A 16,580-nucleotide genomic window follows, 5' to 3' on the forward strand; every position below is an offset into this window, starting at 1 on the left:
GACGGTTATAGTGACCCTATACGTTATACATAGTATATAATAGTATACTGGACCGTTATAGTGACCCTAAACGTTATACACAGTATATAATAGTATACTGGACCGTTATAGTGAACCTGTACGTTATACATAGTATATAATAGTATCCTGGACCGTTATAGTGACCCTATACGTTATACACAGTATATAATAGTATACTGGACGGTTATAGTGACCCTATACGTTATACACAGTATATAATAGTATACTGGGCCGTTATAGTGACCCTGTACGTTATACACAGTATATAATAGTATACTGGGCCGTTATAGTGACCCTATACGTTATACATAGTATAATAGTATACTAGACGGTTGCAGTGACCCTATACGTTATACATAGTATATAATAGTATCCTGGACCGTTATAGTGACCCTACACGTTATACACAGAATATAATAGTATACTGGACCGTTATAGTGACCTTATACGTTATACACAGTATATAATAGTATACTGGACCGTTATAGTGACCCTATACATTATACACAGTATATAATAGTATCCTGGACCGTTATAGTGACCCTATACGTTATACATAGTATATAATAGTATACTGGGCCGTTATAGTGACCCTATACGTTATACATAGTATATAATAGTATCCTGGACCGTTATAGTGACCCTGTACGTTATACACAGTATATAATAGTATACTAGATGGTTGCAGTGACCCTATACGTTATACATAGTATAATAGTATACTGGACGGTTATAGTGACCCTATACGTTATACACAGTATATAATAGTATACTGGACGGTTGCAGTGACCCTATACGTTATACACAGTATATAATAGTATACTGGGCCGTTATAGTGACCCTATACGTTATACATAGTATATAATAGTATACTGGGCCGTTATAGTGACCCTATACGTTATACATAGTATATAATAGTATACTGGGCCGTTATAGTGACCCTACACGTTATACACAGTATATAATAGTATACTGGACGGTTATAGTGACCCTATACGTTATACACAGTATATAATAGTATACTGGACGGTTGCAGTGACCCTATACGTTATACACAGTATATAATAGTATACTGGGCCGTTATAGTGACCCTATACGTTATACATAGTATATAATAGTATACTGGGCCGTTATAGTGACCCTATACGTTATACATAGTATATAATAGTATCCTGGACCGTTATAGTGACCCTGTACGTTATACACAGTATATAATAGTATCCTGGACCGTTATAGTGACCCTATATGTTATACACAGTATATAATAGTATACTGGACGGTTATAGTGACCCTGTACGTTATACATAGTATATAATAGTATCCTGGACCGTTATAGTGACCCTGTACGTTATACACAGTATATAATAGTATACTGGACGGTTATAGTGACCCTGTACGTTATACACAGTATATAATAGTATACTGGACGGTTATAGTGACCCTGTACGTTATACACAGTATATAATAGTATACTGGACGGTTATAGTGACCCTATACGTTATACACAGTATATAATAGTATACTGGGCCGTTATAGTGACCCTATACGTTATACATAGTATATAATAGTATACTGGGCCGTTATAGTGACCCTATACGTTATACACAGTATATAATAGTATCCTGGACCGTTATAGTGACCCTAAACGTTATACACAGTATATAATAGTATACTGGACGGTTATAGTGACCCTATACGTTATACATAGTATATAATAGTATACTGGACGGTTATAGTGACCCTAAACGTTATACACAGTATATAATAGTATACTGGACCGTTATAGTGAACCTGTACGTTATACATAGTATATAATAGTATCCTGGACCGTTATAGTGACCCTATACGTTATACACAGTATATAATAGTATACTGGACGGTTATAGTGACCCTATACGTTATACACAGTATATTATAGTATACTGGGCCGTTATAGTGACCCTATACGTTATACACAGTATATAATAGTATACTGGACGGTTATAGTGACCCTATACGTTATACACAGTATATAATAGTATCCTGGACCGTTATAGTGACCCTATACGTTATACACAGTATATAATAGTATACTGGACGGTTATAGTGACCCTATACGTTATACATAGTATATAATAGTATACTGGACGGTTATAGTGACCCTGTACGTTATACACAGTATATAATAGTATACTGGGCCGTTATAGTGACCCTATACGTTATACACAGTATATAATAGTATCCTGGACCGTTATAGTGACCCTACACGTTATACACAGAATATAATAGTATACTGGACCGTTATAGTGACCCTATACGTTATACACAGTATATAATAGTATACTGGACCGTTATAGTGACCCTATACGTTATACACAGTATATAATAGTATACTGGGCGGTTTTAGTGACCCTGTACGTTATACATAGTATATAATAGTATACTGGACCGTTATAGTGACCCTATACGTTATACACAGTATATAATAGTATACTAGACGGTTGCAGTGACCCTATACGTTATACACGGTATATAATAGTATACTGGACGGTTGTAGTGACCCTATACGTTATACACAGTATATAATAGTATACTAGACAGTTGCAGTGACCCTATACGTTATACATAGTATATAATAGTATATTGGACCGTTATAGTGACCCTATACGTTATACATAGTATATAATAGTATACTGGGCCGTTATAGTGACCCTATACGTTATACATAGTATATAATAGTATACTGGACGGTTGTAGTGATCCTATACGTTATACACAGTATATAATAGTATACTGGGCGGTTATAGTGACCCTATACGTTATACACAGTATATAATAGTATACTGGACGGTTATAGTGACCCTATACGTTATACACAGTATATAATAGTATACTGGACGGTTATAGTGACCCTATACGTTATATACAGTATATAATAGTATACTGGACGGTTATAGTGACCCTGTACGTTATACACAGTATATAATAGTATACTGGACCGTTATAGTGACCCTATACGTTTTACACAGTATATAATAGTATCCTGGACCGTTATAGTGACCCTATACGTTATACACAGTATATAATAGTATACTGGACCGTTATAGTGACCCTATACGTTATACACAGTATATAATAGTATACTGGACCGTTATAGTGACCCTATACGTTATACACAGTATATAATAGTATACTGGACCGTTATAGTGACCCTATACGTTATACACAGTATATAATAGTATACTGGACCGTTATAGTGACCCTATACGTTATACACAGTATATAATAGTATACTGGACCGTTATAGTGACCCTATACGTTATACACAGTATATAATAGTATACTGGACCGTTATAGTGACCCTATACGTTATACACAGTATATAATAGTATACTGGACGGTTATAGTGACCCTGTAGGTTATACACAGTATATAATAGTATACTGGACCCATACCTGGAATGCATCTCTGGTTGTGCTTTAGTCTGTGACTGGGGAGGTTGCTGTGATTGTTGGCACTGGACTGGAGTGGGGGCATAGGACTGGGCATGGAGGGTGGTGGTAGGGTGATATGGCTGCTGGCACTGGCTTGGCGTTCCTGAATGATGGGTGGCTGGAGCAGGCTGGTGATGATTCTGGGGCTGTTTTTGCGATTGTTGCTGCTGCTTGAAACGTGATAGGCTGAAGAAAAGGCCTAGGATGGCCTTCAGATTCCCATTCCTGATCTCTGCAAAGCAAAAGGGGGAGAGTTACAATAGTACAACACTAACAAGGTTTACAACAGACAACTACAACACATTGCCCACCAGTGTGACATAATGGTTATGTATTGTGTGTCTGCACAGTACCGCCGCTGATGTCATATGCGGCTTTGTATGTATGTGCACAGTACCACTCATGTCATACACGGCTGTGTATTTATCTGTACAGTACCAGTGATGTCATAAGCGGCTTTGTATGTATGTGCACAGTACCAGCGATGTCATACTCAGCTTTGTATGTATGTGCACAGTACCAGTGATGTCATACTCAGCTTTGTATGTATGTGCACAGTACCAGTGATGTCATACGCTTATTATTATTTATTAATGAGGAGCCACAAAGGTTCTGGACCATTGTACAAGGGGAATAAAACAAACCTCAAGTTACATAAGTAAAAGGATTAATAAGGGCACATGGGAAGGCTAGGTGCAGTATAATGTAGCCAGCGAGAGCAATTCTAGAGATTAGAATCAGTCCTGAATGTGAGAGTGAGAAGTGGTGATCAGTTGCTCAGTGCTTGCTGCCATATTTCTGTTGATGTCTGTCCCTCATTCAATGCCACTGACCAGGACGCGTAAGTAAATTTCCTCACTAACAGGAAGCATGCCCAAATTCATCCTTATCACTGTGACACTGACACCCCCAGGACGGCTCTCAGACTGTGACCATCTGCTGTATATGTCTGGGTGTAACAAACGAAATAGCATAAATCTAACACGGTCCACTGGACTATCAGGTTGGCCGGCTGGTCCTGTGAAAATTCACCCCCACAAGCTCTATCCGAATTGGCTGGCCCATGTTTCCCATTCCATGATTCAGGTGGCCATAAATCAGGGGGCGGCTGGTGACAATGCCAGGTAGTGGCCCGCGAGTGGTACGGGGGCTGCTCAGCTCTGGCACTCCATGAATTTACAGTAGTAATTACAAGTCCAGGCGGAGGCTGGGAACAGGTGCCAGCTCTATTTACAAGTGTATACATTTCAAGTGTTAGCAGAGCGTCGCCAGCCTCAGAGGCGACACCGAAGACGTCCAATGTCCCCGCATTCTGTGCGAAGGGTCCTCAGAGGGATTTCTGTCCAGGAACAGGTGTGAAGAACGTGATTTATCCCCTGTACATAAACACACGGCCTTCCCGTGATCCTTGTGTGTTTGCTCAGCCTTGTATACAGAGGCTCCTTAGTGACAGCTCCCATTGTATGTACAAGACTCAGCGATAATGATATACACAGCCCATAGGACGGTGACTTCCCGTATCTGTGTACAACACCCTGATGTACCATCGCTCTGGCTACTTGTATTGTGGCCCAGCAATGTTCTGGTATTGCAATAAGCATGTTCTATAGGATACACACGTCGGCTGTACATTGCAGATCTGCAATAAACATATCATTGATGTATATTAGTCTGCTTCTTCATTGTACCCCTGCAGCCATTCATTGGGTACATGACCCAGGTATCGCTTCGGGAGAGCCATTGGATGCTCCGAGCTCTGAAACCTTTCTGCCAATATCATCAAAAATCACAATCCTATGTAGCCTTCTGCAGATTTCTATTTGGAATTGTATATGACAGATGCGCACGCGCTCTCCGCATCGTCTCTCGCAATGTGATTGGCTCCTAATTGATCTACTGAGCCCAATTATAAGGCAGCAGGAATCCGTTCCACTCACAGTGATTCCTTCTCCCCTTCTATGTTGATTATATGGTGTCGACATAGAAACTGTCAACCCATTTAGGATACCATCATTTTTTTACTCGGGAAATGTGTTCAGTTCTGTAATGTGACAGTTGGCAATTACTGTACATGGGACGGGTATAAATATGGCAGTGCCAGTGAGTCACTGATAAATAATGTCTGGGCAAACACAGCTGTTACGCCCGCCAATGGCAGGTTATGCAATGTCATTCCATTTCTTTATCTTATGTGGAGTTTAGATCACATACACACTTGCCAGGTGCCCAGACCTGGGCCGGCCGAGCTCCAGGTAACAACAACACCATATACAGTAACTATCGAGATGACACACGTTACAAGTTGTTCTAGTGAATCAAAGGAAATAAAAGCCATAAGCTATACAATGTAACAACACCGAATGATATGAACACCAGTATCCAGAAGTTGGTATACATGGAGAGGTTACTGTATGTCTATAATTTAGAAGACTGAACATTAATTACAAATAAAAATTAAATTCACCAGATATTGCTGCACAGGCTGGCTCAGATTCGCAGGAGGGTGTTACGCCTTCTGGTACCAGTGATTCGGCACAGAGGCCTTCTGGTACCTATGATTCCACACAGATGCCTTCTGGTACCAGTGATTCCGCACAGATGCCTTCTGGTACCAGTGATTCCGCACAGATGCCTTCTGGTACCTATGATTCCACACAGATGCCTTCTGGTACCAGTGATTCCGCACAGAAGCCTTCTGGTACCAGTGATTCCGCACAGAGGCCTTCTGGTACCAGAGATTCCGCACAGAGGCCTTCTGGTACCAGAGATTCCGCACAGATGCCTTCTGGTACCAGTGATTCCGCACAGAGGCCTTCTGGTACCTATGATTCTGCACAAATGCCTTCTGGTACCAATGATTCCGCACAGAGGCCTTCTGGTACCAGTGATTCTGCACAAATGCCTTCTGGTACCAGTGATTCCGCACAGAGGCCTTCTGGTACCTATGATTCCACACAGATGCCTTCTGGTACCAGTGATTCCGCACAGAAGCCTTCTGGTACCAGTGATTCCGCACAGAGGCCTTCTGGTACCAATGATTCCGCACAGAGGCCTTCTGGTACCAGTGATTCCGCACAGATGCCTTCTGGTACCAATGATTCCGCACAGATGCCTTCTGGTACCTATGATTCCGCACAAATGCCTTCTGGTACCAGAGATTCCGCACAGAGGCCTTCTGGTACCTATGATTCCGCACAAATGCCTTCTGTTACCAGTGATTCCGCACAGATGCCTTCTGGTACCAATGATTCCGCACAGAGGCCTTCTGGTACCTATGATTCCGCACAAATGCCTTCTGGTACCAGTGATTCCGCACAGATGCCTTCTGGTACCAGTGATTCCGCACAGAATCTGTCATGTTTCACATGCCGGCGTAAATTTGCGATTCTGCTATTCGATACGTGCAAGATATTTTGTGCATGTATTCCGTGCTGTCATTTATTTCTGTGCGCACACAACTGGTGCAACAACTTACTGCTGTATTTCCAGCCTCACACTTGTGTCACAGAAATAGTGTGACACCAAATCCAGCACCTATTTCTGGAGCGCGGAATTCCGCAGAGACAAAGAGGCCATTCTACTCTGAGAAGAACGTGAGACCTCTCCCTTCAAGATTCAATCCTGACAATTAATAGTTCAAGTGCTGCGAGAAAGGACAATAATCTGTGCTTACTTTGTCAATCCCCGATATGACAAGCTTAATCCCCTTGGATTGCAATATTTTGCTTGCTTTAGGAGACAACTGAAGTGCACCGAGAGCACAGGCTCACCTCTGTTCCCAAAGCGCGCGGCGCGCCCACACTTGACAAATGCAACAGGCTATGTCCAATTTCTAATAATTCGCTGTACACATGACTTCTGCACAAGCGTGATTGGTTTATAAATAAATCACATGTCATAGGCCTGTCAACAGCAGATTCAGGAGCAGGTCAGTAGGCTGCGGGAGAGGTATTGGAAGATCCCTCTCCTATGAATACACCTCTGTAGGTATAAAGCAGTTTACACCATCTGAACATAGTGTAAATGAACAGAGACACACTTGGTACATAGGGAACAGATTGTAGCCCTCATTAATAATAATTGGGACTGGATCTGCAGCACCAATTAGCCTTCTGCAGGAGATAACTTAGTACATAACGATGACACATAAAATGATGCTCAGAGGAGGCTCCAGAGGAGGAGCTGCAGCACAGTCCAGAATTCAAATAGGGGAGAAACACCAACGACCAGCGAATAAGTTTTTAATGGCAGTTGGTGGCAGTTTGTGTGCCTCCCCTATTTGAATTTTGGATTCCCCTGGAGCCTCCACTGTAAGCGACCCTCGCTCCCAAGTAGTTGGATAATCATTACTGTATATATACAGTGGGATGATGCTATTTGATTAGGATATTAAAAGCCCATGATGTAGGCAATCTGTCTAGCAGGGACTGGACCACAATGACCAGCATGCCTGGAGAGCGTGTTTCACAGGTTACATGCTGCTGTAGTGTTATATGGATTATTAGGTCAACCAAATTAAGGTCGACATACATTATATTGTTCAATGAAGGTCGACAGGCCTTATGTTGACACAGACAACATGTCAACATGCCTAAGGTCGACAGGGTCATAAGGTCAACACATACATTAGGTCGACATCGGGAAGGTCAACAGTCAGGCTGGGACGCTCTCTCAGACAGTCAGGCTGGGACGCTCTCTCAGACAGTCACACAGGGACGCTCTCTCAGACAGTCAGGCTGGGACGCTCTCTCAGACAGTCCGGCAGGGACGCTCTCTCAGACAGTCACACAGGGGCGCTCTCTCAGACAGTCACACAGGGGCGCTCTCTCAGACAGTCCAGCAGGGGCGCTCTCTCAGACAGTCCGGCAGGGGCGCTCTCTCAGACAGTCACACAGGGGCGCTCTCTCAGACAGTCCGGCAGGGCCGCTCTTTCAGACAGTCCGGCAGGGGCGCTCTCTCAGACAGTCACACAGGGGCGCTCTCTCAGACAGTCCGGCAGGGGCGCTCTCTCAGACAGTCCGGCAGGGGCGCTCTCTCAGACAGTCACACAGGGGCGCTCTCTCAGACAGTCCAGCAGGGGCGCTCTCTCAGACAGTCCGGCAGGGACGCTCTCTCAGACAGTCACACAGGGGCGCTCTCTCAGACAGTCACACAGGGGCGCTCTCTCAGACAGTCCAGCAGGGGCGCTCTCTCAGACAGTCCGGCAGAGACGCTCTCTCAGACAGTCCGGCAGGGGCGCTCTCTCAGACAGTCACACAGGGGCGCTCTCTCAGACAGTCCAGCAGGGGCGCTCTCTCAGACAGTCCGGCAGGGACGCTCTCTCAGACAGTCACACAGGGGCGCTCTCTCAGACAGTCCGGCAGGGGCGCTCTCTCAGACAGTCACACAGGGACGCTCTCTCAGACAGCCAGGCAGGGGCGCTCTCTCAGACAGTCCGGCAGGGGCGCTCTCTCAGACAGTCCGGCAGGGGCGCTCTCTCAGACAGTCAGGCTGGGACGCTCTCTCAGACAGTCAGGCAGGGGCGCTCTCTCAGACAGTCAGGCAGTGACGCTCTCTCAGACAGTCCGGCAGGGGCGCTCTCTCAGACAGTCACACAGGGACGCTCTCTCAGACAGCCAGGCAGGGGCGCTCTCTCAGACAGTCAGGCTGGGACGCTCTCTCAGACAGTCAGGCAGGGGCGCTCTCTCAGACAGTCACACAGGGACGCTCTCTCAGACAGCCAGGCAGGGGCGCTCTCTCAGACAGTCAGGCTGGGACGCTCTCTCAGACAGTCAGGCTGGGACGCTCTCTCAGACAGTCAGGCAGGGGCGCTCTCTCAGACAGTCAGGCAGGGGCGCTCTCTCAGACAGTCCGGCAGGGACGCTCTCTCAGACAGTCAGGCAGGGACGCTCTCTCAGACAGTCAGGCAGGGACGCTCTCTCAGACAGTCCGGCAGGGGCGCTCTCTCAGACAGCCAGGCAGAGACGCTCTCTCAGACAGTCCGGCAGGGGCGCTCTCTCAGACAGTCCGGCAGGGACGCTCTCTCAGACAGTCAGGCAGGGACGCTCTCTCAGACAGTCAGGCAGGGACGCTCTCTCAGACAGTCCGGCAGGGGCGCTCTCTCAGACAGTCAGGCAGGGACGCTCTCTCAGACAGTCCGGCAGGGGCGTTCTCTCAGACAGTCCGGCAGAGACGCTCTCTCAGACAGTCCGGCAGGGACGCTCTCTCAGACAGTCAGGCAGGGACGCTCTCTCAGACAGTCCGGCAGGGGCGTTCTCTCAGACAGTCCGGCAGAGACGCTCTCTCAGACAGTCCGGCAGGGACGCTCTCTCAGACAGTCAGGCAGGGACGCACTCTCAGACAGTCAGGCAGGGACGCTCTCTCAGACAGTCCGGCAGAGACGCTCTCTCAGACAGTCAGGCACACAGGGACGCTCTCTCAGACAGTCAGGCAGGGACGCTCTCTCAGACAGTCAGGCAGGGACGCTCTCTCAGACAGTCCGGCAGGGACGCTCTCTCAGACAGTCCGGCAGAGACGCTCTCTCAGACAGTCCGGCAGAGACGCTCTCTCAGACAGTCAGGCAGGGACGCTCTCTCAGACAGTCCGGCACACAGGGACGCTCTCTCAGACAGCCAGGCACACAGGGACGCTCTCTCAGACAGTCCGGCAGGGGCGCTCTCTCAGACAGTCCGGCAGGGACGCTCTCTCAGACAGTCAGGCTGGGACGCTCTCTCAGACAGTCCGGCAGGGACGCTCTCTCAGACAGTCAGGCTGGGACGCTCTCTCAGACAGTCCGGCAGGGACGCTCTCTCAGACAGTCACACAGGGACGCTCTCTCAGACAGTCCGGCAGGGGCGCTCTCTCAGACAGTCACGCAGGGACGCTCTCTCAGACAGCCAGGCAGGGGCGCTCTCTCAGACAGTCCGGCAGGGGCGCTCTCTCAGACAGTCAGGCTGGGACGCTCTCTCAGACAGTCAGGCAGGGACGCTCTCTCAGACAGTCAGGCTGGGACGCTCTCTCAGACAGTCCGGCAGGGGCGCTCTCTCATACAGTCAGGCAGTGACGCTCTCTCAGACAGTCAGGCAGGGACGCTCTCTCAGACAGTCAGGCAGGGACGCTCTCTCAGACAGTCCGGCAGGGGCGCTCTCTCAGACAGCCAGGCAGAGACGCTCTCTCAGACAGTCAGGCAGGGACGCTCTCTCAGACAGTCCGGCAGGGGCGTTCTCTCAGACAGTCCGGCAGAGACGCTCTCTCAGACAGTCAGGCAGGGACGCTCTCTCAGACAGTCCGGCAGGGGCGTTCTCTCAGACAGTCCGGCAGAGACGCTCTCTCAGACAGTCAGGCAGGGACGCTCTCTCAGACAGTCCGGCAGGGGCGTTCTCTCAGACAGTCCGGCAGAGACGCTCTCTCAGACAGTCCGGCAGAGACGCTCTCTCAGACAGTCAGGCAGGGACGCTCTCTCAGACAGTCCGGCACACAGGGACGCTCTCTCAGACAGCCAGGCACACAGGGACGCTCTCTCAGACAGTCCGGCAGGGGCGCTCTCTCAGACAGTCCGGCAGGGGCGCTCTCTCAGACAGTCCGGCAGGGGCGCTCTCTCAGACAGTCCGGCAGGGGCGCTCTCTCAGACAGTCCGGCAGGGGCGCTCTCTCAGACAGTCCGGCAGGGGCGCTCTCTCATACAGTCAGGCAGGGACGCTCTCTCAGACAGTCAGGCAGGGACGCTCTCTCAGACAGTCCGGCAGGGGCGCTCTCTCAGACAGCCAGGCAGAGACGCTCTCTCAGACAGTCAGGCAGGGGCGCTCTCTCAGACAGTCAGGCAGGGGCGCTCTCTCAGACAGTCAGGCAGGGGCGCTCTCTCAGACAGTCAGGCAGGGGCGCTCTCTCAGACAGTCCGGCAGGGGCGTTCTCTCAGACAGTCCGGCAGAGACGCTCTCTCAGACAGTCAGGCAGGGACGCTCTCTCAGACAGTCCGGCAGGGGCGTTCTCTCAGACAGTCCGGCAGAGACGCTCTCTCAGACAGTCCGGCAGAGACGCTCTCTCAGACAGTCAGGCAGGGACGCTCTCTCAGACAGCCAGGCAGGGGCGCTCTCTCAGACAGTCAGGCAGGGGTGCTCTCACAGACAGCCAGGCAGGGACGCTCTCTCAGACAGCCAGGCAGGGACGCTCTCTCAGACAGCCAGGCAGGGACGCTCTCTCAGACAGCCAGGCAGGGGCGCTCTCTCAGACAGTCAGGCAGGGACGCTCTCTCAGACAGTCAGGCAGGGGCGCTCTCTCAGACAGTCAGGCAGGGGCGCTCTCACAGACAGCCAGGCAGGGACGCTCTCTCAGACAGCCAGGCAGGGACGCTCTCTCAGACAGTCCTGCAGGGGCGCTCTCTCAGACAGTCAGGCAGGGACGCTCTCTCAGACAGTCAGGCAGGGGCGCTCTCTCAGACAGTCAGGCAGGGGCGCTCTCTCAGACAGTCAGGCAGGGACGTTCTCTCAGACAGTCCGGCAGGGACGCTCTCTCAGACAGTCCGGCAGGGGCGCTCTCTCAGACAGTCAGACAGGAACGCTCTCTCAGACAGTCAGGCAGGGACGCTCTCTCAGACAGTCCGGCAGGGACGCTCTCTCAGACAGTCAGGCAGGGGCACTCTCTCAGACAGTGACGCTCTCTCAGACAGTCCGGCAGGGGCACTCTCTCAGACAGTGACGCTCTCTCAGACAGTCCGGCAGGGACGCTCTTTCAGACAGGCCGGCAGGGGCGCTTTCTCAGACAGTCCGGCAGAGACGCTCTCTCAGACAGTCCGGCAGGGGCGCTCTCTCAGACAGTCCGGCAGGGGCGCTCTCTCAGACAGTCCGGCAGGGGCGCTCTCTCAGACAGTCCGGCAGGGGCGCTCTCTCAGACAGTCCGGCAGGGGCGCTCTCTCAGACAGTCCGGCAGGGACGCTCTCTCAGACAGTCCGGCAGGGACGCTCTCTCATACAGTCCGGCAGGGACGCTCTCTCAGACAGTCAGGCAGGGACGCTCTCTCAGACAGTCAGGCAGGGACGCTCTCTCAGACAGTCCGGCAGGGGCGCTCTCTCAGACAGCCAGGCAGAGACGCTCTCTCAGACAGTCCGGCAGGGGCGCTCTCTCAGACAGTCCGGCAGGGACGCTCTCTCAGACAGTCAGGCAGGGACGCTCTCTCAGACAGTCCGGCAGGGGCGTTCTCTCAGACAGTCCGGCAGAGACGCTCTCTCAGACAGTCCGGCAGGGACGCTCTCTCAGACAGTCAGGCAGGGACGCTCTCTCAGACAGTCCGGCAGGGGCGTTCTCTCAGACAGTCCGGCAGAGACGCTCTCTCAGACAGTCAGGCAGGGACGTTCTCTCAGACAGTCAGGCAGGGACGCTCTCTCAGACAGTCCGGCAGAGACGCTCTCTCAGACAGTCAGGCACACAGGGACGCTCTCTCAGACAGTCAGGCAGGGACGCTCTCTCAGACAGTCAGGCAGGGACGCTCTCTCAGACAGTCCGGCAGGGACGCTCTCTCAGACAGTCCGGCAGAGACGCTCTCTCAGACAGTCCGGCAGAGACGCTCTCTCAGACAGTCAGGCAGGGACGCTCTCTCAGACAGTCCGGCACACAGGGACGCTCTCTCAGACAGCCAGGCACACAGGGACGCTCTCTCAGACAGTCCGGCAGGGGCGCTCTCTCAGACAGTCCGGCAGGGACGCTCTCTCAGACAGTCAGGCTGGGACGCTCTCTCAGACAGTCCGGCAGGGACGCTCTCTCAGACAGTCAGGCTGGGACGCTCTCTCAGACAGTCCGGCAGGGACGCTCTCTCAGACAGTCACACAGGGACGCTCTCTCAGACAGTCCGGCAGGGGCGCTCTCTCAGACAGTCACACAGGGACGCTCTCACAGACAGCCAGGCAGGGGCGCTCTCTCAGACAGTCCGGCAGGGGCGCTCTCTCAGACAGTCAGGCTGGGACGCTCTCTCAGACAGTCAGGCAGGGACGCTCTCTCAGACAGTCAGGCTGGGACGCTCTCTCAGACAGTCCGGCAGGGGCGCTCTCTCATACAGTCAGGCAGTGACGCTCTCTCAGACAGTCAGGCAGGGACGCTCTCTCAGACAGTCCGGCAGGGACGCTCTCTCAGACAGTCCGGCAGGGGCGCTCTCTCAGACAGCCAGGCAGAGACGCTCTCTCAGACAGTCAGGCAGGGACGCTCTCTCAGACAGTCCGGCAGGGGCGTTCTCTCAGACAGTCCGGCAGAGACGCTCTCTCAGACAGTCAGGCAGGGACGCTCTCTCAGACAGTCCGGCAGGGGCGTTCTCTCAGACAGTCCGGCAGAGACGCTCTCTCAGACAGTCAGGCAGGGACGCTCTCTCAGACAGTCCGGCAGGGGCGTTCTCTCAGACAGTCCGGCAGAGACGCTCTCTCAGACAGTCCGGCAGAGACGCTCTCTCAGACAGTCAGGCAGGGACGCTCTCTCAGACAGTCCGGCACACAGGGACGCTCTCTCAGACAGCCAGGCACACAGGGACGCTCTCTCAGACAGTCCGGCAGGGGCGCTCTCTCAGACAGTCCGGCAGGGGCGCTCTCTCAGACAGTCCGGCAGGGGCGCTCTCTCAGACAGTCCGGCAGGGGCGCTCTCTCAGACAGTCCGGCAGGGGCGCTCTCTCAGACAGTCCGGCAGGGGCGCTCTCTCATACAGTCAGGCAGGGACGCTCTCTCAGACAGTCAGGCAGGGACGCTCTCTCAGACAGTCCGGCAGGGGCGCTCTCTCAGACAGCCAGGCAGAGACGCTCTCTCAGACAGTCAGGCAGGGACGCTCTCTCAGACAATCCGGCAGGGGCGTTCTCTCAGACAGTCCGGCAGAGACGCTCTCTCAGACAGTCAGGCAGGGACGCTCTCTCAGACAGTCCGACAGGGGCGTTCTCTCAGACAGTCCGGCAGAGACGCTCTCTCAGACAGTCCGGCAGAGACGCTCTCTCAGACAGTCAGGCTGGGACGCTCTCTCAGACAGCCAGGCAGGGGCGCTCTCTCAGACAGTCCGGCAGGGGCGTTCTCTCAGACAGTCCGGCAGGGGCGCTCTCTCAGACAGCCAGGCAGGGGCGCTCTCTCAGACAGTCCGGCAGGGGTGCTCTCTCAGACAGTCAGGCTGGGACGCTCTCTCAGACAGTCAGGCAGGGGCGCTCTCTCAGACAGTCAGGCAGGGGCGCTCTCTCAGACAGTCAGGCAGGGGCGCTCTCTCAGACAGTCAGGCAGGGGCGCTCTCTCAGACAGTCCGGCAGGGGCGTTCTCTCAGACAGTCCGGCAGAGACGCTCTCTCAGACAGTCAGGCAGGGACGCTCTCTCAGACAGTCAGGCAGGGACGCTCTCTCAGACAGTCCGGCAGAGACGCTCTCTCAGACAGTCCGGCAGAGACGCTCTCTCAGACAGTCAGGCAGGGACGCTCTCTCAGACAGCCAGGCAGGGGCGCTCTCTCAGACAGTCAGGCAGGGGTGCTCTCACAGACAGCCAGGCAGGGACGCTCTCTCAGACAGCCAGGCAGGGACGCTCTCTCAGACAGCCAGGCAGGGACGCTCTCTCAGACAGCCAGGCAGGGGCGCTCTCTCAGACAGTCAGGCAGGGACGCTCTCTCAGACAGTCAGGCAGGGGCGCTCTCTCAGACAGTCAGGCAGGGGCGCTCTCACAGACAGCCAGGCAGGGACGCTCTCTCAGACAGCCAGGCAGGGACGCTCTCTCAGACAGTCCTGCAGGGGCGCTCTCTCAGACAGTCAGGCAGGGACGCTCTCTCAGACAGTCAGGCAGGGGCGCTCTCTCAGACAGTCAGGCAGGGGCGCTCTCTCAGACAGTCAGGCAGGGACGTTCTCTCAGACAGTCCGGCAGGGACGCTCTCTCAGACAGTCCGGCAGGGGCGCTCTCTCAGACAGTCAGACAGGAACGCTCTCTCAGACAGTCAGGCAGGGACGCTCTCTCAGACAGTCCGGCAGGGACGCTCTCTCAGACAGTCAGGCAGGGGCACTCTCTCAGACAGTGACGCTCTCTCAGACAGTCCGGCAGGGGCACTCTCTCAGACAGTGACGCTCTCTCAGACAGTCCGGCAGGGACGCTCTTTCAGACAGGCCGGCAGGGGCGCTTTCTCAGACAGTCCGGCAGAGACGCTCTCTCAGACAGTCCGGCAGGGGCGCTCTCTCAGACAGTCCGGCAGGGGCGCTCTCTCAGACAGTCCGGCAGGGACGCTCTCTCAGACAGCCAGGCAGGGGCGCTCTCTCAGACAGTGAGGCAGGGACGCTCTCTCAGACAGCCAGGCAAGGACACTCTCTCACACAGTCCGGCAGGGGCGCTCTCTCAGACAGTCCGGCAGGTACGCTCTCTCAGACAGTCTGGCAGGGACGCTCTCTCAGACAGCCAGGCAGGGGCGCTCTCTCAGACAGTCAGGCAGGGACGCTCTCTCAGACAGCCAGGCAAGGACACTCTCTCACACAGTCCGGCAGGGACGCTCTCGTAGACAGTCCGGCAGGGGTGCTCTCTCAGACAGTTCGGCAGGGGCGCTCTCTCAGACAGTCCGGCAGGTACGCTCTCTCAGACAGTCCGGCAGGGGCGCTCTCTCAGACAGTCAGACAGGGGCGCTCTCTCAGACAGTCCGGCAGGGACGCTCTCTCCGACAGTCAGACAGGAGTGCTCTCTCAGACAGTCAGGCACACAGGGACGCTCTCTCAGACAGTCCGGCAGGGACGCTCTCTCAGACAGACCGGCAGGGACGCTCTCTCAGACAGTCAGGCAGGGACGCTCTCTCAGACAGTCAGACAGGGACGTTCTCTCAGACAGCCAGGCAGGGGCGCTCTCTCAGACAGTCAGGCAGGGGCGCTCTCACAGAAATTCAGGCAGGGACGCTCTCTCAGACAGTCCAGCAGAGACGCTCTCTCAGTCAGTCCGGCAGGGATGCTCTCTCAGACAGTCCGGCAGGGGCGCTCTCTCAGACAGTCCGGCAGGGATGCTCTCTCAGACAGTCCGGCAGGGGCGCTCTCTCAGACAGTCAGACAGGGGTGCTCTCTCAGACAGTCAGGCACACAGGGACGCACTCTCAGACAGTCAGGCAGGGACGCTCTCTCAGACAGGGACGCTCTCTCAGACAGC

General features: G+C 52.9%; 1 protein-coding gene across 4 annotated transcripts in view; it reads right to left on the reverse strand.

The window, feature by feature from the left end:
- NAV2 (neuron navigator 2) overlaps positions 1–16,580 on the reverse strand; it is a 426,783-nt gene that overhangs the window by 113,720 nt on the left and 296,483 nt on the right. For all 4 annotated transcript variants that reach the window (XM_083164058.1, XM_083164057.1, XM_083164056.1 and 1 more), the window contains one exon: positions 3,456–3,726. In XM_083164058.1, the coding sequence (XP_083020184.1) occupies positions 3,456–3,726 (271 nt within the window). The remainder of the gene's footprint in view (positions 1–3,455; positions 3,727–16,580) is intronic.

Source organism: Crinia signifera, chromosome 11 (assembly GCF_055691185.1).
Source record: "Crinia signifera chromosome 11, ASM5569118v1, whole genome shotgun sequence".
Classification (NCBI taxonomy): domain Eukaryota; kingdom Metazoa; phylum Chordata; class Amphibia; order Anura; family Myobatrachidae; genus Crinia; species Crinia signifera.